General features: G+C 41.6%; 2 protein-coding genes across 3 annotated transcripts in view; one reads left to right on the top strand and one right to left on the bottom strand.

The window, feature by feature from the left end:
* Nucleotides 1–1324: 1324 nt before the first annotated feature.
* Nucleotides 1325–13737, top strand: LOC124138959 (cytochrome b5-like). The gene is made up of 4 exons (XM_046505883.2): nucleotides 1325–1480; nucleotides 10928–11091; nucleotides 11438–11566; nucleotides 13359–13737. The coding sequence occupies exons 2-4, from the start codon at nucleotides 10960–10962 to the stop codon at nucleotides 13398–13400; spliced, it is 303 nt and encodes a 100-aa protein (XP_046361839.1). The 5' UTR covers nucleotides 1325–1480; nucleotides 10928–10959; the 3' UTR covers nucleotides 13401–13737.
* Nucleotides 13738–16287: 2550 nt separating this feature from the next.
* The window catches only part of LOC124138957 (metallophosphoesterase 1-like), a 33052-nt gene continuing 24691 nt past the window's right edge, over nucleotides 16288–24648 (bottom strand). The window contains exons 8-11 of one of the 2 annotated variants that reach the window (XM_048398863.1): nucleotides 22751–22891; nucleotides 21934–22109; nucleotides 21782–21858; nucleotides 16288–21693 (exon numbers count right to left, since the gene is read on the bottom strand). In XM_048398863.1, the coding sequence (XP_048254820.1) occupies nucleotides 21954–22109; nucleotides 22751–22891 (297 nt within the window). In that variant the 3' untranslated portion in view covers nucleotides 16288–21693; nucleotides 21782–21858; nucleotides 21934–21953. Of the gene's footprint in view, nucleotides 21694–21781; nucleotides 22110–22750; nucleotides 22892–24648 lie in introns of both variants that reach the window. The other variant, XM_048398862.1, reaches the window with a different exon arrangement.

Consider the following 24648-nt stretch of genomic DNA (forward strand, 5'->3'; position numbering starts at 1 on the left):
AAAATCAGATTCTGCATACACTAAAACCCTTATGTACAAATGTTCACGCTTTCTTCCGGAAGTGAACATCTTGGCCTTATATTGTTACATATCTGCCGAGCTATCGGGGCGATATGGGATTTAACCCACAAAATAATGAGTAGTAATGTGGATTAGAGGGGTCATCGCTCTATCGCCGTGATATCGATATCGCGATAAAGTGATAGTTCGATACGATATAGTGATATTGCAATACAGCCACAAACGAAATTGCGAATGTTTTTGGACAACATTCAAATTTGTGACTGTAACATTACACTTATTCCCATTCACCAGTAGTGGCATAAATGTAATGCTTTTGTTTTTTGATAATTGCCATTGCTATTTCAAACCTGTGAGCAACTTGCACTTTGATAATCAGCTTTGCATATGAAACTTTATAGTTGAAAAAAAGTCCTTCACAATCACATACGATCATTAAGAGCGGACGGAGACAGGGGGAAGTTGCGGAAGGGGGCTGGGGACAGCTGTCACTTAGTCTAGCAAATATGTATTGTAATGACGGCTCGGGCTATTTACAATCTAATTACTGTGTCTTATGTACATTTGTTGGTTTTTTAAATATCTATGATTTAGGTTTGTGGGTTATATCAGGACACTTGGCTGGTAAAGCTTCATCATACATATGTCAATAAGCTGCCATGAAGGGGCAATACGTTACCAGTTATTTTCATGCTGACCTGGAAGGTGATTTTGTAATATTACATATTTGCTACCGCTACACCAAGCGAGCACTGTGATCTGATTTTAATGAGATTGGTATGTCCTGATGTACACAATAATCATAAGGAAACGTATTTGACCCTTGTATATGAGTGTATTGCTGGTACAGCGCCTATACAATATTTATTGGCTGATCCCCTTCCAAATTTGAGTTTGAGCCTTCAAGCAAATGTCAAGTGCCATTTGAAAATTAGACCCAAAGAAATGAAAAATATTTGTTTGTTTGTGCGTGTATATGTGTGCGTGCGTGCGCGCACGTGGCGTGTGTGTGTATGTGCGTGTGCTGTTAGTGCAAGGACCTGCATCAATGATTGAAAAAATAAATTAATCTTGTTTATTTTTAAAGCAGAAATTTTGGAGGAAGGTTAACATGGCTGGAACGCACCTTACAGCGATTAGATACAACAATATGAAGGCGAAATGTCGGTCAGCCAGTCATGATGATGTTTGTCTATTACAGACAAGTACACAAGTTTGTATCACGACTGCAAAACTTAGATAGAAACCAGTTAATACAGGTTACATATCGTTCATATATGTAGGTGTGTCGAAAGCAAAGGCTTGTCATTGGCTGGTTGTCGGTCACACGTGGGGTCTCAAGGCCGTACAGTGTGGAATCGGGTCATTTACGACGACTGTCAACAGGCCTGATCTTCCCTTGTCCCTTTCCTTCCAGAAGCACGTATCGCAGTTTTGAACAAGCGTTTTTGGAGAAAAGGTAAATACTTCTCATGTTCATGGTTAAGATATGCAATGACTATTATAATATCACCGTGAACTACATGATTTGAGAAACTATTTTAAATTTCGCCTCTAAACAAACGTATTGGCCCCCCATGTTCTTATTTTTCCAGGTTATTTTTTTCTGTATACGTGCTCAGAGCGTGCTCATGCCTTGCAATAATGCACTGACTCGACTGAACGGTAGAAACATGCGTGTGTCAGGTTACGTTCATCGAGCACTTACACTGTGTAGAGTACATCGTAGTTGGGCGCATCAGCGGGGACTGACCAAATATGTTTGAGGCTCTCTGTGTCTCTTGAGCCGTGCATCACACATCACGTCACGTGACATGAGCTGTGACGGGGCTTAGTGGGGGCAGACGCATGTATCACCCATTCTGATGAATGTGCCGGGAATACAGAGACACTTGTGGAGCTTAACACCTGCAGCAGCCCATACAAACAACAACACGTGCTGGAATATACAGCATCCATGAACAGTTTCTATAAGTATTAAGACTGGTCGTTATTCAGGATGAATGTATATATACTGTTCATGCAACATGTCAGTGTTTCAACGAATAGGTTGTGGTGAACAGTCATGCTGTCACGGAGTAGAAAAAACACTATTTTTTACCCATAGGGTTAGAAATGGCCGAGTTCATAAAAAATCGTATGTGCACTTGTGCAACTATCACTTCACGAGCATCACTGTATTGTTTACGTCATCCGGGTGACATTGTTGACGTCATTCGAATCTTATCGTGACGTAAGGTCGGAATGACGTCACACTATAAACGCTGTCATAGCTGAAGATCATTGACGTCATTTGACAATTGTGGTTTTCTTAGACGATAGTTGTGGGGAGCTCAAGATGATTAAGAAATTCTGAGTAAAAAAGAAACTATACCACTCACATGTCTGTCAAACTGATTTTACGAAACTCGTGTAAGAATTCATGTATTATCCTGACACTCGTTTCGAGAAATCAGTATAACACACATGCTCGCATAATAATCTCTATTTATTACCCATGGGGTTACAAAATAACCGAGTTCATTAAAAATCGTTGTGCGCAATGTCAAGGCCGAAGAAATGATTACACTCGCATATCTGACAGACTAATTTTACGGAATACTTACTTAACGTAAGCAAGCATGGGGTGGAGGAGATCAACCTAAATCTGGTTCGACTTTGAGGTGTGGTATCGTAGATTTCATACCTACATCACATTTGAATCTGAGGGATGTCACTTGTACACGCACCAGTTGAATGTGATGGGACACGAGCTCAGCGTCCACGCTGTTAGTTTGATTCAACATGAAGTCTTGATATACAATTCCTCAATATGGGGTTTAAATTTTCGTCTAAAGCAAACCATAACTTGTGAAACTAAAATTGAAAAAGCACATATTCACTTTCAATTGTGATGTCATCTAGTTTGTTCAATGACGTTTCCACACTTGTAAAAGTGGGTCAGTGAAATTCGTGTTGATTACAGTAAATGTTTCAAAACATTCTTCGCCGGGCAGTTAATGGAAGACCTCGGGCTTTTGCAAATGTTAATGCCCTAAAAATAGCGTTATCCTTATATTATTTTTATTTGATAACAAATTCTTTCCATTTTAGCTATAATAACGGTAACGCTATTATCTTATATTAGTTTGAAGAGTATGACATATGAATAATGTGAAGGCTATAACGTATTATTAATGTGAAGACGATGACGTATAATGTGAAGACTGTGACGTATTAATCATGTGAAGTCTATGACGCATGATAATCTGTAGACTTTGACTACATAAAGTGAAGATCATGACGTATTGGTAATGTGAAGACTGTGAGAAATACATAATGTGAAGACTGTGACGTACTGGTAATTTGAAGACTATGACAAAAAAATATTGTGAAAGTTATGACGTGTTGGTAATGTTAAGTCTGTGTCGTATAAGTAATGTGAAAACTATGACGTATAAGAATGTGAAGGCTTTGACGTATTTGTAATGTGAGGAATGATGTATTAGTAATGTGAAGGCTATGACGTATTAGTAATGTGAGGAATGATGTATTAGTAATGTGAAGGCTATGACGTATTTGTAATGAGAGGAAGGACGTATTGTTCATGTGAAGGCTATGACGTATTTGTAATGAGAGGAAGGACGTATCAGTCATGTGAAGGCTATGACTTATTTGTAATGAGAGGAATGACGTATCAGTCATGTGAAGGCTATGACGTATTAGTAATGTGAGGGATGATGTATTAATAATGTGAAGGTTATGACGTATTAGTAATGTGAGGAATGATGTATTAGTAATGTGAAGGCTATGACTTATTTGTAATGAGAGGAATGACGTATCAGTCATGTGAAGGCTATGACGTATTAGTAATGTGAGGGATGATGTATTAGTAATGTGAAGGTTATGACGTATTAGTAATGTGAGGAATGATGTATTAGTAATGTGAAGGCTATGACTTATTTGTAATGAGAGGAATGACGTATCAGTCATGTGAAGGCTATGACGTATTAGTAATGTGAGGGATGATGTATTAATAATGTGAAGGTTATGACGTATTAGTAATGTGAGGAATGATGTATTAATAATGTGAAGGTTATGATGTATTAGTAATGTGAGGAATGATGTATTAGTAATGTGAAGGCTATGATGTATTAGTAATGTGAGGAATGATGTATTAGTAATGTGAAGGCTATGATGTATTAGTAATGTGAGGAATGATGTATTAGTAATGTGAGGAATGATGTATTAGTAATGTGAGGAATGATGTATTAGTAATGTGAGGGATGATGTATTAATAATGTGAAGGTTATGACGTATTAGTAATGTGAGGAATGATGTATTAGTAATGTGAAGGCTATGATGTATTAGTAATGTGAGGAATGATGTATTAGTAATGTGAAGGCTATGATGTATTAGTAATGTGAGGAATGATGTATTAGTAATGTGAAGGCTATTACGTATTTGTAATGTGAAGACTTACGTATATTTTTGTTTTGTGTGTAGTTTAACGCCGCTCTCAGCAGTATTCCAGCTATATGACGGTGGTCTGTACATAATCAAGTCTGGACCAGACAATCGGATCTTCACGGGTCACTATATACATTTTAGTCCGTACGAGTACAAGCAGACACACACGCGCATGCACGTTGCTATATAAGTGCAATAATCTTGAACGCAACGTTAAACCCCATTTCACTCACCTATTTCAAATCGCTTCATAATAGGGTTATTGATCTCAAACGATTGCTTTTGGCTGGACCGTCGTGGTACTTGATGCTTGTATGTTGTGCTTCCCCAACAGTGGGAATGAATAGAGACACGAACGAAACACTTTAGTGAACTTCCAGTGGGTTTGAGAACACGTGACATGTCATCGGAAAGTAGTACGTAACTGTTCATGTCCATATTACTCCTGTCTCGTTCTGTGCACATACATGGCCTCGTAACACGATACTCGATATACTGATGCATCCACACTTCCGTGGATCGTATGTGAAGAGGTAAACCCCGAATGTCACCACTCAAGTGATGTGTACATGACAGTGTGTCAACAAACACGGCCAGCTAATGACATAAGTTACATGGGCGGACATAGCCGGACATTCAAGTGGACAATGGAAAGCAACAAACAATCGATGTGACTGGACTTAAATCAGGCATAGACAATAGAATGGGGATTAGTTAGCTCCCGATTCCGGCAGCCATAGCCAGGGGCATTACTATACAACCTAGTGTTAACAGCGCATATACATGTGACATTATAACACAGCCTGTACATTATATGGCTCATTCTCAACAGGCGTTCTTAAAAATTATAAAAGCTTTGGAAGCTCTTTGTTCACTCACATGGAATGGGTACTCGATATTTGAGGTAGATGTAAAAACCCTCTAGCGCCAAACTAAAATTATTTTAATACCGAGTAGTACATAGAATTATCACAAAAAGAACGATGTGGATAAACGCCTAACTGGTATTATTGGTGACATACCTGCAGTATAATTAGGTGTGCGGTAAGATTCGTTGTCCACTGGTCCCTCGGGGGACGTGGGTTGATGTCCCTCAATGTTAATATATGTCCCCCTTGCCTTCGGGCAACTACTATATCATGAACTGTAACTCTCTCAAATGTCCTATAACGTAATGTGTGCTGTGTCAAGAAATGGACTACATGATAGAAACAGAATAATTATCCCAGTAGCCAACCCCCATACTGCCCCAATCAGCGTGCTGCATGGCGTAGAACCAGCTCCAGGACGTGATTGGCTGATACCTCTGATACATGTTGCAACTGCATCTAACTCGGGTATCTTTCCAGCAATCTGTCCTAGTGAGGTAAGCAATCTGTGACTTTTTCCGATTCTATTCAACTCAAATGAAACAAAGTTTCATGTAAATATGGTCTTATAATTTCACTTTGAGAATAAGTAAGTCATGATCAGTGTTCTTGCTGAGTTTCACACCCTTTCCCATGGTCTAAAAATACAAATATTGCGGTATAGTAAAACCAATGTAAAAGCTAATGTTGACGAGCTGCTGCTATACTGTGACCATTGCGATGAATAAGTTGTTGAGGACGAGCACCATTTTGTACTAGTCTGTTCTTCTTATAAGCAAAGTGGAAATACATTCATTCGACAATATTACTTTCTTGTCAGAAATTAATAGAACTAATGTCCTAATGTTTTCGTGTTATTAGGTATACAGTTGAAAGAAAAGTGACAACAAATTAAACTGTTTTAAAGATAGAGATAAAGATAAAGTGATTTTGGTGTATTGTGTCATCAATGATTTTCAGTGATCCATTTATGTAATTGTCATAGCTATTTTGCCTTTAACACCCAATGGAATCTGTTTCGTCGGATAATCGAGACTGGTTATTTTCTGGGGTTGACGTTTTTATAAGATTGTGTTTGTCTTACACTGATCTAAATTTCCCGGAGAGTCTACGCTCGCAAGTATTACAGTATTAGGGATCCGCCGGTACACTTCCGGGGACTACCAGCAAAGCACCCTCTACACCCATCCCGAAAAACAAATGGTCGGTTTCTTATAACTGTGAAAATACCTTTTTTAACCATACTATACTGAGTCAAATTAAAAACTTCACATTTTTAAAAGTAATCCCATATATGATATACAACGGACAAATGCATCAGAGAAGGTAATTTTTAATCATTAATGTTCAAAGAAGGATTTTAATTAACGGTGGTAACCATAATTTGTTCCAAGCACCTACGGTATTCGGTAATAACATCAACAGTTTAAATTATAAGTCCCAAGCACGAGAATCTGATGGCACACAAGTTCAGTAGCGTGTATGGCCACCATGTGCGTTGACAACTGCCACACAACGCCTCCGCATGGACCTTGTGATGCTTGTGAACACATGATTGGGAAGACGATGCCATTGTTGCTGCAAAATGGTGCCAAGATCTTGTAAATTCTGTGGTTGGTTCTGGAGAGTGCGCAGACTTCTGCCAAGAGCATCCCAGACGTGTTCGATGGGATTGAGGTCGGGAGACCTTGACGGCCAGTCCATGACGTTGACTCCCGCATTCTGAAGGAAATTCCTTGTCAAAATTGCTGTGTGGGGTCTGGCATTGTCGTGTTGGAAGATCAAACCGGGTCCATGTGCTGCCATTAAAGGCAAAAGTTCTGGTGCCAGTACCTGGTCGCGGTAAACAGCTGCGTTGAGGTTGCCACGGATGACAAGAAGCCTGGAACGTGCATTGCCACAGAAAGCACCCCACACCATGACACTTTCGCCTCGAAATCTGTCAACTTCCTGTACACAACACTGGACGTAACGTTCATGACGGCGCCTCCACACCCTCGCCCTACCATCAGCAAATCGAAGATTAGATCGGGATTCATCACTGAAAACGACTTGATTCCAATTCCTCTGAGTCCATCGTATGTGACGTTGACGTCTGAGTAATTGAGTCAGAATCGGCCCGCAGTATGGCCGTCGTGCTTGAAGGTGAGCAGTTCTCAGACGGTTTCGAACAGTTTGCGCACTCAGTCTACCCCTAAACAGTTCATTTCTGGTTGATGTAGCCGTCAAAAATCGGTTACGGAGGTGACGTAAGACAATCTGACGATCCTCTGCATGAAACGTCACACGTGGTCGACCTGGCCGAGGGCGATCGTCGGTGGTACCCGTTTGCTGTAGACGCGTCTGTAAATCATAAACAGTCCGTCGACTACAACCCATCGTCCTTGCGACTTCAGCTACGGACGTTCCCGTCTGCAACATGCCGATGGCACGTTCACGTTGCACTTTTGAAAGGCGTGGCATGACAAATGGCCGTAAAGACCTTTGTTTTCTTGTGTTTTTCTTTTTTTGTTAATGACTGCTAACAAGTATGGCTGAAAACACGTGCGGTATTATGGCCACGTGACCAGTTGCACGTGAAAAACCACTTTTGCCACTATAGTGCTGTGCACATGCTTTTCATCGATTCACCTGCTCAAAAACGGGTGTTATCTGAAGACAATACGTGGCCATTACTGTTTAAATACAAAATAAGGGCCCACAATGATAACTGGTCAAAATGTTAAAATTTTAGGATTGTGAAGTTTTTAATTTAGTTCAGTATATTTTGGGTAACATATGCTTTTAATTGGGATAGATGTGTTTTCTCTTTTGAACTGACATAAAAAACTATGCCCCAGATCGTATGAGCTAGTTCGGCCGTTACAGTATTTCAACTGAGCATACCCATTTATAATATGATGACATGGCTTCTATGAATTCTTCTTGACAGCACGATAAAAAAGAAAACGTACAATTTTATGGATAAACAATTCCATATAGCAATAAACCAGAATTTGACATACATAAAGTTTTATATTTACATATTTACTCACCAACTTCTAGAATGCCATTCAAACAGTATACGAGATAACAGGAACAGTGTCTTACCGTCACACTCAAAATGACGGCTGTTGATCCAGTCATAGCGGCCGATTCAGGACAAACTTTGTCTCAAATGCCATTCATTCCAAAGACGAATCACCATATAGCCATGACAAACACTTAGATAATGCAGACAAGACAGACACTAATTTATTTATGTCTCACTCCTGTACAATATATACATTTCATTTGTTGCATACACACGTGTATAGAAGGTTGAGAACCATTCATTTCTTCAATTACAAGAGACAAAGATACAAAAGAAACCATTCAAAGCAAATACCAAATATCATGGCGACGTCCAGACCTCAGGAACCAATACTACATCATGGCGACATCCAGACCTCGGGAACCAGTGCTACATCATGGCGACATCCAGACCTCAGGAACCAGTGCTTCATCATGGCGACGTCCAGACCTCAGAAACCACTGCTTCATCATGGCGACGTCCAGACCTCAGGAACCAATGCTACATCATGGCGACATCCAGACCTCGGGAACCAGTGCTTCATCATGGCGACATCCAGACCTCGGGAACCAGTGCTACATCATGGCGACATCCAGACCTCAGGAACCAGTGCTTCATCATGGCGACATCCAGACCTCGGGAACCAATGCTTCATCATGGCGACATCCAGACCTCAGGAACCAGTGCTTCATCATGGCGACGTCCAGACCTCAGGAACCAGTGCTTCATCATGGCGACGTCTAGACCTCAGAAACCAGTGCTTCATCATGGCGACGTCCAGACCTCAGGAACCAGTGCTTCATCATGGCGACGTCCAGACCTCAGAAACCAGTGCTTCATCATGGCGACGTCAAGACCTCAGGAACCAGTGCTTCATCATGGCGACGTCCAAACCTCAGGAACCAGTGCTTCATCATGGCGACGTCCAGACTTCAAGAACCAGTGCTTCATCATGGCGACGTTCAGACTTCAAGAACCAGTGCTTCATCATGGCGACGTCCAAACCTCAGGAACCAGTGCTTCATCATGGCGACGTCCAGACTTCAAGAACGTGCTTCATCATGGCGACGTCCAGACTTCAAGAACCAGTGCTTCATCATTGCGACGTCCAGACCTCAGGAACCGGTGCTTCATCATGGCGACGTCCAGACCCCAGGAACAAAGTGCTTCATCTTGGCGACGTCCAGACCTCAGGAACAAAGTGCTACATCATGGCGACGTCCAGAACCCAGGAACAAAGTGCTTCATCATGGCGACGTCCAGACCTCAGGAACCAGTGCTTCATCATGGCGACGTCCAAACCTCAGGAACCAGTGCTTCATCATGGCGACGTCCAGACTTCAAGAACGTGCTTCATCATGGCGACGTCCAGACTTCAAGAACCAGTGCTTCATCATTGCGACGTCCAGACCTCAGGAACCGGTGCTTCATCATGGCGACGTCCAGACCCCAGGAACAAAGTGCTTCATCTTGGCGACGTCCAGACCTCAGGAACAAAGTGCTACATCATGGCGACGTCCAGAACCCAGGAACAAAGTGCTTCATCTTGGCGACGTCCAGACCTCAGGAACAAAGTGCTACATCATGGCGACGTCCAGACCTCTGGAACAAAGTGCTTCATCTTGTCGACGTCCAGACCCCAGAAACGTGCTTCATCATGGCGACGTCCAGACTTCAAGAACCAGTTCTACATCATGGCGACGTCTAGACCTCAGGAACCGGTGCTTCATCATGGCGACGTCCAGACCTCAGGAACCAGTTCTACATCATGGCGACGCCTAGACCCCAGGAACCAGTGCTTCATCATGGCGACGTCTAGACCTCAGGAACCAGTGCTTCTGGAGCTCAGAAACAGCTCTATAAAACAACATGTGTATCGTCACGGTGGCATTCGGTGGTCAGAAAGCACTTCTCCAGCATCTGTATTGACACGGCGGCATTCGGTGGTCAGAAACCACTTCTCCAGCATGTGTATCGTTACGGCGGCATTCGGTGGTCAGAAACCACTTCTCAAGCATGTGTATCGTCACGGCGGCATTCGGTGGTCAGCAACTAGAACTGATTGTTGGTGAATGCTCAGGCAAACACTGAACCCATCCCGACTACTCAGCAAACATTTTGACCAGTCACCTCTCCGGAGAGACTGTACTGAATAATCTGCACGGTGCAGGGAGAGGGCGACATGCACCCTGACGTCCCCCATGACGGCATACACGATGCCACAAAGTGGATAACCCCTGAGGTGTTAAACGTTGAACTTGTGTCAAAACAAAATATTCTACAGAATCGGGTAGGCGTATTCTTGACCTATTACATGGCAAGTGGTCAGATGTATAGAATACTGATTCTTAATTACATTCATGTGACGTATGGTTGATACAGTTTAGTGCGAAATCGTCAACATTTCCATAGCAAGCGTACACAACGTTACTTTATCGTAAGGGAGTGTGTGAACAACTTAAAATAGTGACGTCATTCCTCAGCTCTATTGCCACAACAATATATTTCGATGTATAGACATGTTTTGACATTTCAGAATTACCAAATAACGCCTGTATCACGCTCACTATGGAAGGCGGTCGAATCAAGAGCTGTGTTCCCCTGTTTACCCTGAAGGAGGTGGCGCAGCACTGCGATCTGGAGTCTTGCTGGATAGTCGTATCAGATCTGGTCTATGACGTCACCAATTTTATCAGAGAGGTACAGCATTTCAGTTGAAGTCTGGTCATTGTCAGTTCTCAAAGCGCTGTATACATCCAATCGAGAGTATTACCTGACCATTATATTTTAACCGATACCTTAGGAATGACATATAACCATAATTAATGCCGCATATTCACAAGTCTGAGTTAAGAATGTTCTTGAGTTTAGTTTTAAGGATGCTCAAATACTTTACTTGAATTCATTTCAAAACACCTCTTCCTTTCCGAGATGATCTGTTCCAGGAAACATCAAAACGTCTCCCTTATGAATTTCTCAACTGCTTGTGTTACATGTTTTCGACATAAATACGTGATGACGGGGATTGTATATTCGTGTATTTCAGCACCCCGGGGGTGAAGACATCATTCTTGAACACGCGGGGACAGACGCAACAGTGGCCTTCGTGGACAAGGGTCACTCAACGGACGCGTACGAGATGCTCCGAGACTATCTGGTCGGACAGTTAGTGAAGGTCAGTTTCCTATTGCAGTTTTCAGTTTATATACTTGAGTTGTTGTCTAGCAGTCCGATGTTTTCTAATCATGCAACCTCGAATCGTTAAACGATGTATTTCCGAACGACAGTTACGGGCTGTACGACTGAATCCGTCAAAATCATCGTCTATCTCTCGCTTCCGGGATAAACGTTTAAACTGAAGAGACTTTGCATGGCCCATGGGAGGTACTATCATACAGTATAAGCGTCTTTAAGAATGTATTTTGTTCAGTTTTAGAATTTTGAATCGAGAACTTTCGCGAAACGTCTTTCTGACTTGACCTGTAATAGGATTTTCTCTGATCTTTATTTACCGGTAGCGAGAACTAAGGTCTGATTTTAATGAGATTGACATTAACAGGTCTGTGTTGGGACATTAATGACATCTTGTGGTAGATACATTTTTTTATAAGAGGAGCTGGAGGCGTTTGCGTAGTGTATTAAAGTTACATTTTAAGAAACGTAATGCATACTTATGTACTGATGACGTAATGCTGACAAGAATGTTGTCATTATGAATGCCTTATACAGTACATGTTCTTCCGACCCGCGAAGATATGGGGTAGAACATGTCTTCAGCAACCCATACTTGCTGTAAAAGGCGGCTTTGCTTGTTGTAAGAGCGACTTACGGGATCGGGTGGTCAGGCTCGCTGACTTGGTTGATGCATGTCATCGTATCTCATTTGCGTGGATCGATGCTCCATATATCAATCACTGGATTGTCTGGTCCAGACTTGATTATTTACAAACTACCGTCATATAGGTGGAATATTGCTGAATGCGGCCTTAAACAACAAACAAACACACATGTACTTCCATGGCGCCGATCCGGTATAGAATTGTTTTTTAGCAACCCATGTGGGATCGGGTGTTCAGGCTCACTGACTTGGTGGATGCATGAGACTGCATTCTTGAAATGAAATGACGTAATCACAGACGGACTACTTCCACGTGCCAGGGGAAAACCCTGGGAAATCCAGAGCACGAGTCCATACAGATCATTTTCTGATCATTCAGACCCTTTAATCTTGAACTTAGCGTTTAAGCATACATTGGGATAAGTCAGAGACACAGGAACTCAGAGAGTTTGATTGCATTCCCGCTCAAGGATATCCTCGCTACAACCCATCCTAGTGAACAAAACGATGAAAACCAGATTCAAACTATTGTCGTACCGACTCGATCCATGTCGCAAGTTCCGACGTTCATACAATTTGGCCCTCACTCTATGAAGGTTATTTAATACTCCAATCAATCACAAAATGAAAGTCAATTCTTAAATGAACCTTCATAGTGTGAGGGCCAAACTTTACGAACGTCGGATAGTTGAACGTCGTTCATACAATGTTTGGCCCTCATTCAATGAAGTTTCACACTCCAATCAACTCACACAAAGTGACAGTCAATTCTTAAACAAACAAACCTCCATAGCCCGGTTATATAACGTTATCTGTACTGACGGGAAGAAACACGCCGGTATATCTGAAATTTACAGAGTCGTATTTACTGCTGTTACTGAATGGAAAATCTTTCGCATCAAAATAAATTTGTTTCAATCAGGAAAAGTCGGTATCTGATATGTTCGGGGTACATAATATTTACTCTCTTTTAAGGAATGATTTAATCATATGCACCTTCGTATGTATACATACTTATGATAGTTTGTTGTTTGTTTGTTGCTGAAGACCTATTCTATCCGGGATCTTCACGGGTCATTTAGGATATGAATAAGCGAGGCAAAAGTTAACGTCATGTTGTTACTTCCAGGAGGAAAGACGACCCCCGACCCGACTTGCTGGAGCTTCCTAGTAACCACGTGTAACTGTAACATACGACAGATCTCGGATAGCTGGAATTCTTGTTTGAGGGGAAATCGCGTCATATTTCACATTCATATTTCTGCCACAATGGGAACAATGACAACGATCTCGCGCTGCACACCTGTTGGACGATCTCGGATAATGCAACTCCACTGATTAACGAAGAGAGGCCGCTACATGATAAACGTTTATGACAGTAGTGAGGTGGTGAAATGGGGTTTAACGTCGCGTCCAAGATTATTGCACTTATATGGCGACGTGCATGTACGTGTGTGTGTTTGTGTGGCTGCTTGTACTAGTCCGGACTGACGCCGATTTATAGTGCTAGCTCACTGAGATACCATGCCGCAGTTTAACATGAATACCCCACTCAGACACAGTATACTGACTCCGAGCCGACCAGTCCTTGTTTTAGCCCCTTGATGCCGAGCGCCAGACAGGTTAACAACAAGTACCATCTTTTAACGTCTTTTGGTATGACGCGGTCGGGGATCGAACCCCGGGCCTTCCGCTCTCCGGGCGGACGCTCTACCACTAGACCACGGAGGCGGTCTATGACAGTAGTGACGTAAAAGATGGCATATGGTTTCCAGAACTGGTGCTGTTGGCAGAACTAATGCTAACAGATGTGGATTGTGGATGTGTATGATGTAATTAGCCATATAGTGGTGGTGAAGGACTGGGTAGCTGGTTGTCCCTGATTTGACTATGTACAAGTCGTAGATGTGGTGACTGAGCACTGTAATTAGTGTCATGCGTAAATTGAAACACTGTGTCTATTTAATAGTGAGTGAGCGAGTTTGGTTTAACCCTGCTTTGAACTGTATTCCAGCATGTCAGCTTAATTTGGGAGGGAAGCCTGAGTGATACAGGTCTAAGACGTTGGGTGAAACCCGCGAGCAGGGGGACAGGGGTATGGTATTGTAAAACGTAGAATCAGTATCAGGGCAAACAGGACTTGGATCCATGATACAAGTTTCTGGCACACCCCTGGGACCCAATTCTTCACAGCGACATTTGAACATTGGGCCACCAGTGTCCCTCTCCATTTCATACGGCCAATCACTAGTTAGGGCTATTGATCGATCACTAAAGGTAATGCAATATACTGGGTCGTAGCATGAACATAGATAAGCTCTGTGATTAGTGCCTGTGAGCAATAAAAACAAGTGTTTCCTTGACAAAAGTATTCCTCAGCCTTATTCCTCCGAGAAGAGACATTGATAGATCGAGAACAGACATTGATAGATCCGTATGCTGACCTTCTCGACTGGTAAAGTCTCATTTATCATGCTCTCTAAAATTCTTTCATCGTTTTGTTCTCATTTTGGAATTTCTGAGTCCATTGACCACTTGAAGTGCTCCACACATTAATAAATGTCCCATATCCTGGTGAATATGATTATGCATGACTGCAGAGTGTTGTCTCAACTTGGATGATGGATGTTTTACAAGCAGTCCAGAACAGCAGTAGCCAGATGACAGGCTGGTTATGCAAGTCATGGAAATCTTTCAGAGAGAAGGGTTATCATAACCCCAATATGTGGAGCATCCTACTTTTTGCCCAGCCTGCTTGTTTGGCCTACAACAAACTATAAATTATGAAGTTATTTATGAAATTATTTCGTTTGTTATTTAATGAACAGTTTGGTTCTTTCAAATCAAAATAATATACTGTTGGTAAGAGGTTCAGAATTATGACTGCAAATTTAAACTTAAAAGACTAAAAAAATATGTGAAACTGGACTTCTTTTGCCAACTATGTGTGTATAACTTGGGAAGTTGCAGGTGGACCACAGTAAGAATCAATAACTCTACTCTGTATTTTCACACAGTGTAAGTCAGCACATCAAGGAGTGTCACAGTGCTACCTCTGCTCTCAAGGCCCATTTGTTGTATTTAGGTTCCATTGTTTGGTGGTAGTTCACTTGAGTAAATGGGCGGGGCTTGCTGGAGTCAGATACCTGCCCTCCCTGATCACCTGTGAGGGGGCGCAGGTGACCCAGGAGTATTGTCGTAGGTGTGTCATTATTAGCATGATCAACAGGCATGGAGGTAAATGCAGCTGTTGAGTCTAACATGTGACCATTGGGTTAATGGCAGGCTTGTAAAGTGTGACCTAATTCAGTTATCATGACAGTGAACTGCATAGTTTCCAAGTGGAGGTGACACAGGCTACATACCTCTGTGTGTAGTTTATTCCCAATGTGTATGTGCAGGCTGTACAGCTATGGTTTTGCAATGATTTTCATCATCATACATGTGTGCTAAAGAAAATAACATATCTATACATAGTATGTACCTGTATATTAAAAAACTTATTTTTCTAAATAAAGAGGAAAATATGTGATTTTGTTTTGTTTCATGAGTGTGCCTTGATCTACACCACTTTGAATAGTATTTCAGTCATATCACAGCCTATCAGCTTGATGTGGGAGGAAAACCTGAGGTGATTCAAGTCTTAGAGCTCAATACATTGGTGAAAAATCTAGAAACAACCATTGCAATTCTGGGATCTGATACCACCATCCCAGGCTTCTGTCCTACCTAAGGGAGGCAACTCTGCACATCAGAACTTGGCCATCCGTGTCCCAATGTATGAATCCAGGTTAGGAAATCCTTTATCAGCATAACCAAATTTGTTCAAACATCTGCCACAATCAAGCCAAAGTTGTTCAAACATCTGCCACAGATCAAGCCAAAGTTGTTCAAACATCTGCCACAGATCAAGCCAAAGTTGTTCAAACATCTGCCACAGATCAAGCCAAAGTTGTTCAAACATCTGCCCCAGATCAAGCCAAAGTTGTTCAAACATCTGCCACAGATCAAGCCAAAGTTGTTCAAACATCTGCCACAGATCAAGCCAAAGATATTGGTTACATACACAGTCTTTAATGTTGAAGGTAAATACATTGTGACAATATTTACAGATTATCAATGAATATGGACATTTTGAAACAAAGCACTGGAATGTAAAACAAAACAGGAATGGTCAAGAGAGGGGGAGGGAATGACACACACTGAATACTACTCAAAAGAAGTTAAAGAACACACAATTCTTTCATATTAATATAGTTAATCAGTGATGGCATGACAGATTAACTACAGTAATATGAAGGAATCTGGGGTTCTCTAAATTCTTTTCAGTAGTACATATGCATGGAAAAATACATTTCCTTGTCAGTAATCACAGTTCACATCTGCTCCATTGTAATCAAGTGAGCCGCAACAAGGCAGTTGGGTTGACATAATACCGGTACTTATGTCATAACAAATTAAACTGTCAGACTATTGTGCTGACACATCCATGCTAAAAGGCATACACTCACATTCCATGTGAACACGAACAAACTGGTGAATCTACTTGATGGTATTCACATTGCCGTCCCTGAATATAAAACCAACTAATTAAAAACATATATCCAAACCTGATTTGATGACTTTGTGAAGTTGGGGAACCTCAGGTTTGAGATCCTTGCCAGGTGGAGTGGGTTTATCACAAGGGAGACTGAAAGTGCTTTTTAAACTGCTCAACAATACAACAGTTTAATGCAGTTCAAAGTCTATGTGCATTCCAAACATAACTTCTCACATTCCAGTCTCAGCATCTGTGCCACATAACTTATGACTAAAACAAAGTTGACCTTTGCAGTATCACACCCTGCCTTCAACATGTACATCCATTAAGTGTTTGGTACTTAAGGACATAGATACTTAGAATAATAACAACAAAAACTGGTCAGTAAATATACTCAAGACACAATATACACATTAGACACAAGCAACCTTCAGGAGAAAGATGTAAAGTGGTTGTTTGTTACACCCGACATTGCATGGATTTTTTAATTTATCAAGTTGTCTATGTAACCATTGTCTCCTGTGTTTCTGTAACCTCATTGGATCATTGTTTGAATGTCCTTTAAATCACTCACCCTTAATACGAATTACACAGGTCTAAGAAATATTTAAATCCCCTCAACACATATACATGTGTACCTTCAATATGTTGTTATTCTGCTCACCTTCTGTGAGAGTGTCCCTGACAGTGACCTTGACATTGCCTGGTGTGTGCGAGGAAGTGTCAGATTCATTCTGGTTGATGAAGATATAATGCCGATGTATTGTTAAAAAATCAAAACTTAAACATAAACTAACATAAGTTCTTGCCCATGATTCACAATACATTCACAATAATAGCCATGTTGAAATAACATCAGGTTCTGATAGAGACACCATTGCTGAAGAAATACACCAATAATTCCATTTTCATAAATCATGTTGGTTCAGATAAATATGTCAAACAAGTAAAAGACTACAAGAAAATATGAGCCCTGACTTTAGCTCACATAAGCTTCCTGTTGCGTTGAACTAATTAGCTCAAATGGATTATATAGAAAACCAATTGAACCAGAAGACAAAGTCATCAATATGCCCCACCCTTTAAAATAGGAGCATAAAAGCACAAAGGATTTCCCTTTACTCATCATATTAAAAAAATGTGGATTCTAAAGTTTGTGAGTACAAGCCAAGGGCAGATCCAGCATTATTAAAAGGGACGGGTCGAAAATAGCAAAATCTTCGCTCAGTCAGTTTTAGAACATACTACATTTGTTTTCAAAAGTGTGTGCGTGTTTGCATGTGAACAAGTTCTGCGTATGTAAGACATTTTGATTGATAACTAAACCAAATGATTCCCTCTTTTTATGCTTCCTATACCTCCCAGAGATTTGAATTAGTAGTAATGGTACTTTTCAATAAACAAAGCTTTTCATTTGACAGCATTGTCACAGTAATTTCAAAACTCTATATCATAAAATTAAAAAAAAATTAAAATCTCATTTGCCTGTTCAGAATATTTGGTATGCATTGTATTTGTGCTATCTTTCATAATGTGATCTTTGTTCACTATTCAAATGAAATTAATTTGCAGGAACTGTGTTTAGTTTTGTCAAAACCCCATATGTTTTTCTTTTGCATATCCCCAAACATTGTTTTTGTCCCTAGAACTGTATCATTCATAGGTTATCCTTTTCCCCATCTTCCTGAGGCAAGGGAGATAACTGAGTGTAAAAGTCCAGTTTCCACCCTTGCCAAACTAGGTTGGAATTTCTTGACTTGATCGTAGCGCCGACTGGGGCTATTACGAGTAATGTTGCTCCTATGCCCCTCCTATTGACTAATCAGATTCCACCTCTCATATCACTTGCATTTGCTTCAAACAAAATAAATGGTGGCGCCGAGTGAAGACGATCTGATCGTTAATCAAGATATAAATATTGTAATAAAACGGGTCTTATGTTGCAAAGTGCATCAAATCATGTGAGCACATTGATTAAACATGAAAACACTTGGAAAATATCTGTGGACACCCAGTTGACGGTAGGCATCAATTGCAAAGCCTGCAGTCAACCGAAATCTGCACGTTGAAAATGCTGTTTACGAACTAAATGTTGATTTCGTTATGCGATTTTGATTGGACTATGCATAGACTCGTCAGTCCAGCCAAAATATAACTCCATAATTCCAGCCTAGTTCAGCAAGGGTGGAAACAGGACTTTTACAGTCAGCTAACTCCCTTGCCTCAGGAAGATGTTCTTTTACAAGCCTATTGTTGACCTGAAACATTGCACACATGCACACAGCATTTGACAGTGGAGAAAGTAACATCCTCACATTCGACATTTCCTTCCAGCATGTCCCTTCAAAAACATGGTGTGAATATTGAACACCAGGAAGTATCACAGTCTGCAGAAAATATATGGTGATATGGAGGATATATAGGTTTTCTTGTCAATCAACATGTTTATCTTGGACTGCCAACAGTTCAAGGCCTATTGGTAATGTGTCTTCCCACTGATCTTGCATGTCTGTCTGGAAACCATCATATCAACAGGCACACTGAAAGCAGTTCTGGCAGATAGTTTTATTATAATTGAGTGAACCAGTATGTTATTTCAGCCGAGTGAAATATCAATTATGTATTTAAGAAATAAATGACGAGTGGGAGTTGTTTATCATACAATTAAACACTGCAGGGAGTATAAGCCATGTGGGGCGCTAACCTGAGTGGTTTATTCTCCCTGCTGTGTTTTATTGTACAATAAATAATGACCATAAGTCTTTTATTTCTTATATGACATATCAACATTTTCGCCAGCCTTTTTAAGGATGTCAATAAATTGTACAAGCTTTAAAAACATTTACCTGTATATAATAATGATGACTCCCAGAATAGAATCCCACCTTGGCAATGTGGGGTTTTAGTTTTGTACTCTCACAATTGTCATGTCAATAATCTGCACCTTTTCTCCCAATACCAATTGTCATATTGTGACGTCAAGTTGCGAGCGCATGTTCGTATCTCCAGAAATGACATCATGATATAACAATGTTTATATCAGTGAACAAACCATGCTTTGTTCTTCATGGTTCTTTATTTATCGCATAGCTATTTTATATTCTGAGATAAATACAGTATTTCCACTATAAATCCATAATAAATAATGGTCTATTTCACAGGCATAATGGTCAATATATTCTCTAATTGTCCCAAAGAATATAATACCGTTCAGACTTTCATAGAACTGCCATGACTAGAGATCACTAACAAATACAAAAGGGAGGCTATTCCAATCGTTTAATAGGATGCAGACAATGTTTCTATAAGATCAATGAAACAAGCAATGAAACTGGTCTTGACTAAGAAGGAAATTACTAAATCTCTGTGATTGAGTGCTTGTGGCGTCCCTGTGTGAGAGTGTGTAAATGGTGTCTCTTTGTGATTTCTTTGCGATATTAATGATAGAGGCCCAGTAATAGGATAACTGTAGTTTCACTTTCTCAACATGCTGTTAACTACCAAATATGTATCAGAGATAAAGCTCTCACTTGGTTTTCGTCATACCTCTCAGACAGGTCTCAGTATCAGCATTGGTGGTGTTCCTCAGGGTTCAGTCCTTGGACCGATGTTATTCAACCTGTACACAAGGCTAACGTGGCAGCATTGCACGGGCAAACAAAGTACTTCAACACCAGTAGGTGGATGACAATGAAATATATCTGTCATTTACTGCCTAAGAGACCAAGAAACGGATGACACACTATTTACAAAACTTAACAAATCAAAAACAGAGAACTTAATCACCGCCCCAAAGAGAAAGCTAGAATTAACATGTAAGTCTGGAAACACTGTCATCCTTGGACACTAAGAAATTCACCCAGCACCAAAAGTTTAATACCTTGGAGTAAAGGTAGATGACTACCTAAATATGACCAGCCATGTTTCCAACATCAAGAATACACGTTGCCATCTGCAGAATATCAGAAGTCTCTGACCATATCTATTCAAGGAGCACTATGGCTCATAATGCCTCAATGTCATCCAGCTCAATGTAACTAATTAATGTATGTTGGAGTCAGCAGTCTAGTTGATAAGTGAGTTCATAGCCCACTTGATCTCCAACACTCCACCTTAACGCGCTGAGCACATGATCATTATTGTCATTATTATTATCTTATCATTGTACAACTGCCAAGATTCAGATTTACAAGTGGGAATAATGTCCCAGTGAAGGATTTAAATACACAGCTTGTGACGACCAAGAATGTCATTATTTCCTGATGACTCAAAGACTCACCTCAAAATATGCTGAAGCGTAGTCATGAATGACATGCTATCAGCAGCAACAGTTCAGTAAGTTCAAAGGTTTCCTTTTTCCTGCTAATATTATTAATATTTCAACAAACAGGACGACAAATGTTTGATTGTGTGTTTGTGTCAGGCCAGACGAGGAGCAGGCCCTGCTCTGGATGTGCCACCTTTGTTCATAGGTATACAGTCATGTCACAAGGCTGAGGTCAGATGACCTTATGCACCAGATGGTTCCATATCTTATTTCTAAAGGTATTGCACAGAACATTTTGAATTGTAAGTTGCTACCAGACTTGTCTTACAACATCCACAGCATGTACACAGCAGGCACCTAGTCAGTTAGTCATTGTCAGTGAGCCTTGTCAGTAATGCTTGACACCATCCACAGCATGTACACAGCAGGCACCTAGTCAGTTAGTCATTGTCAGTGAGCCTTGTCAGTAATGCTTGACACCATCCACAGCATGTACACAGCAGGCACCTAGTCAGTTAGTCATTGTCAGTGAGCCTTGTCAGTAATGCTTGACACCATCCACAGCATGTACACAGCAGGCACCTAGTCAGTTAGTCATTGTCAGTGAGCCTTGTCAGTAATGCTTGACACCATCCACAGCATGTACACAGCAGGCACCTAGTCAGTTAGTCATTGTCAGTGAGCCTTGTCAGTGAGCCTTGTCAGTAATGCTTGACACCATCCACAGCATATACACAGCAGGCACCTAGTCAGTTACAGTCATTGTCAGTGAGCCTTGTCAGTAATGCTTGACATCATCCACAGCATGTACACAGCAGGCACCTAGTCAGTTAGTCATTGTCAGTGAGCCTTGTCAGTAATGCTTGACACCATCCACAGCATGTACACAGCAGGCACCTAGTCAGTTACAGTCATTGTCAGTGAGCCTTGTCAGTATTGAATTTGATGATCCTACGAGGGAAGGGCAGCGTAAGTAGTATCAAGAGGCCCCAGATGATGTATAAAGCTATCACAGTAGTTTCCCTCGGCATCAGGCACCGCTTCACAGCATAGTTGTCATTGCTGATAGTTGCCTGAAAGAAGACCCAAAACAAACATAAGGAGACTTGTGTCCAGTGATCCTAATCATCTTACATATCCTAGTATAGTGTGGCAGAAGAGTTTGTTCTCCATCTTTTCGTAGTGGTGGTCAGTGGCATTAATCAAATATTGAGTGCTTAGAAATTATCAGTTTTGGGTGAATGATTAAGTGAGTTGCTTTAATGCCGCTTTAAACAGTATTCCTGTTACATGTGTCAGTCTGAGGAAAGTCTGAAGTGATGCAGGTCTTAGTCATATACAGCTTTGATGAATTCAACAAACATGGGGTGGTGCTGACAAACCTTGAAACATAATCAGGACAAGTCTCGGATTTGAACCTACAATAAAAGGTTTGCGGCATGCCACCTAGTCAGCACTGTTTGTTTGTTGTTTAACGCTGCACTCAGCAATATTCCAGCTATATGACAGCAGTCGGTTAATAATCGAGAAAATCCAGTGATTGATATCATGAGTATTGATCCAAGCAATTTGTGACAACATGCATCAACCAAGTCAGTGAGCCTGACCACCCGATCCCGTTAGTCGCCTCTTACGACAAGCAAGGGTTGCTGAAGACCTATTCTACCCTGGATTTCACAGGTACATGGAAATAGTTCCTGAGGCATGCACTCACAAGGAGAAATGATGGGTTGTTTTTATTCCTCCAGTTGAAAGATGGTATAGTCCACTCTGGCACGCTGCCCTTGTGGAGGCGGTAACAGCCGTGATGGGTGTGAGCACTGATCACTAGCCGTGGGTCAAGCAGGCCGAACATCTGCACACAACACAAACTTCAAGTTGCAGCAGGACTGGCAAAATATGGCATCTCAGCAAAATGAAAACATCATATTGGTGTATCAATTCAATGTAAAAGAATAGATCTGTGGTCAATGGAAAATTTTACAAACCTGTAGAGGTTATGAATTCTCTGATGAAATCCTCCTTGGGGCATTTATTGCATTTTCCTTGCTCAATAAAATCTTCATGACATAGTTGTAACCATTTTTCCTTAATAAAATGTTACCACACAAAAAAATTCATTTTTGTATGATATATGACCACCTTTACAGTGCCTCAGGCTCTACAGCGGCCCGCACCAGGGGGAGTAACTCTCACCCAAATCACTTTCCATATGTCAAACGCTGACGGAATGTGGGGAGGTGGGTGGCCGTGCCCCAAGAGGATTTCATCAGAGAATTCATAACCTCTACAGGTTTGTAAAAATTCTCTTTCAGATTAAATCCTCTTTGGGGCACTTATTGCATCAAGATAGACTCCTAAAGATAATCTAGGAAGTGGCATCCGTCAGCAACAAGCGTAAATAAATACATTGTATTCTGATTATATCAATGAATAAAAAAGAGTTCAATAAATGGCTTATCGTGAGGCACCACCGTCGAGAGGCAGGGGCTAGAGACAGGGCATGGTCGACCATATACCATATACTATAGGACTGATATTTATCGACCGCAGTAGATAAAATCTGGACAATTACTGAGCAGTATAACCGGAGGATGGTCTAAAATCTCGAAGGCTCAATCGGCTAGAGATGTAGAACTTTGCCCAGTTCAGAGAACTGACTGACCAAACCGAGCACGCTCGCTTGAGTGTTTGTCGAGTTGGTAATGTTTGATGAACGTGCTCGGCTGGTTTCAAATAGCCGCGGAGCAGATCTCCTCAATGGGCAGAGCTGCGGCGTACGCTTGTGACGTAGCCACTGCTCTAACTGAATGAGCCTTCAACCTGGTAGGGGGGTCCCTGCCTTAAAGTGTATACGCTGTACAAATGGTTGAAACTATCCACCTCGAGACAGTTAGTTCGGGATCGGCTGACATTGCATGAATGTCGCCTACCCGTCTGCCGGACATTACTGCCACAAGGAACGCCGTCTTCCAGCTCAACAGCTGAAGAGAGAGAAATGACAGATCCCGGAAGGAATGACCGGACAGCCAATCAAGAACGATTGCACCCAGTAGTGCCCCGCCGACAGGGACGTGAAAAGCTGCAATAGCTGTAGAGTACCCCCGGACTGTCGATACGGCCAGGCCGTCATCTAGTCGCGACTGAAGGAACTCCAGCACGGCTACTAGATCTGCAGAATAGGGATCTGCAATCCCTCTATCGACACACCAGCTCACATAGCAGGCCCATCTATCCTCCTACTGAACGTTTGTCGAATCCCCCTGCGAAGCCAGTATTGTGTCTGCAACTCGTGCAGGAATACCACGAATTCCTGACAGTGGCCAAGCCACCCATTGAATCCTGGGATTCGGGTGGAGGGCCCCGTTCTGGGATAGGAGGTCCGGTCGTAAAGGTAATAGAACAGGAGGCTGAGCCAGAAACCAACTCTGCGCCAACCAAAGACGTGCCAGGAGCACAAGTAGTTGCACAGGCTGAGTGGCTAGCTGAGATAAGACCTTGGAAATCAGAGGGACTGGCGGGAATGCCCACAGAACTCGGCGACTCGGGTCGGGGACTCGGGAGCAGAACGTTGGTGTCTGGTGATTCACCCCAGACGCAAACAGATCCACC

The sequence above is a fragment of the Haliotis rufescens genome, unplaced genomic scaffold (genome assembly GCF_023055435.1).
Source record: "Haliotis rufescens isolate VD_foot unplaced genomic scaffold, xgHalRufe1.0.p SCAF_19, whole genome shotgun sequence".
Classification (NCBI taxonomy): domain Eukaryota; kingdom Metazoa; phylum Mollusca; class Gastropoda; order Lepetellida; family Haliotidae; genus Haliotis; species Haliotis rufescens.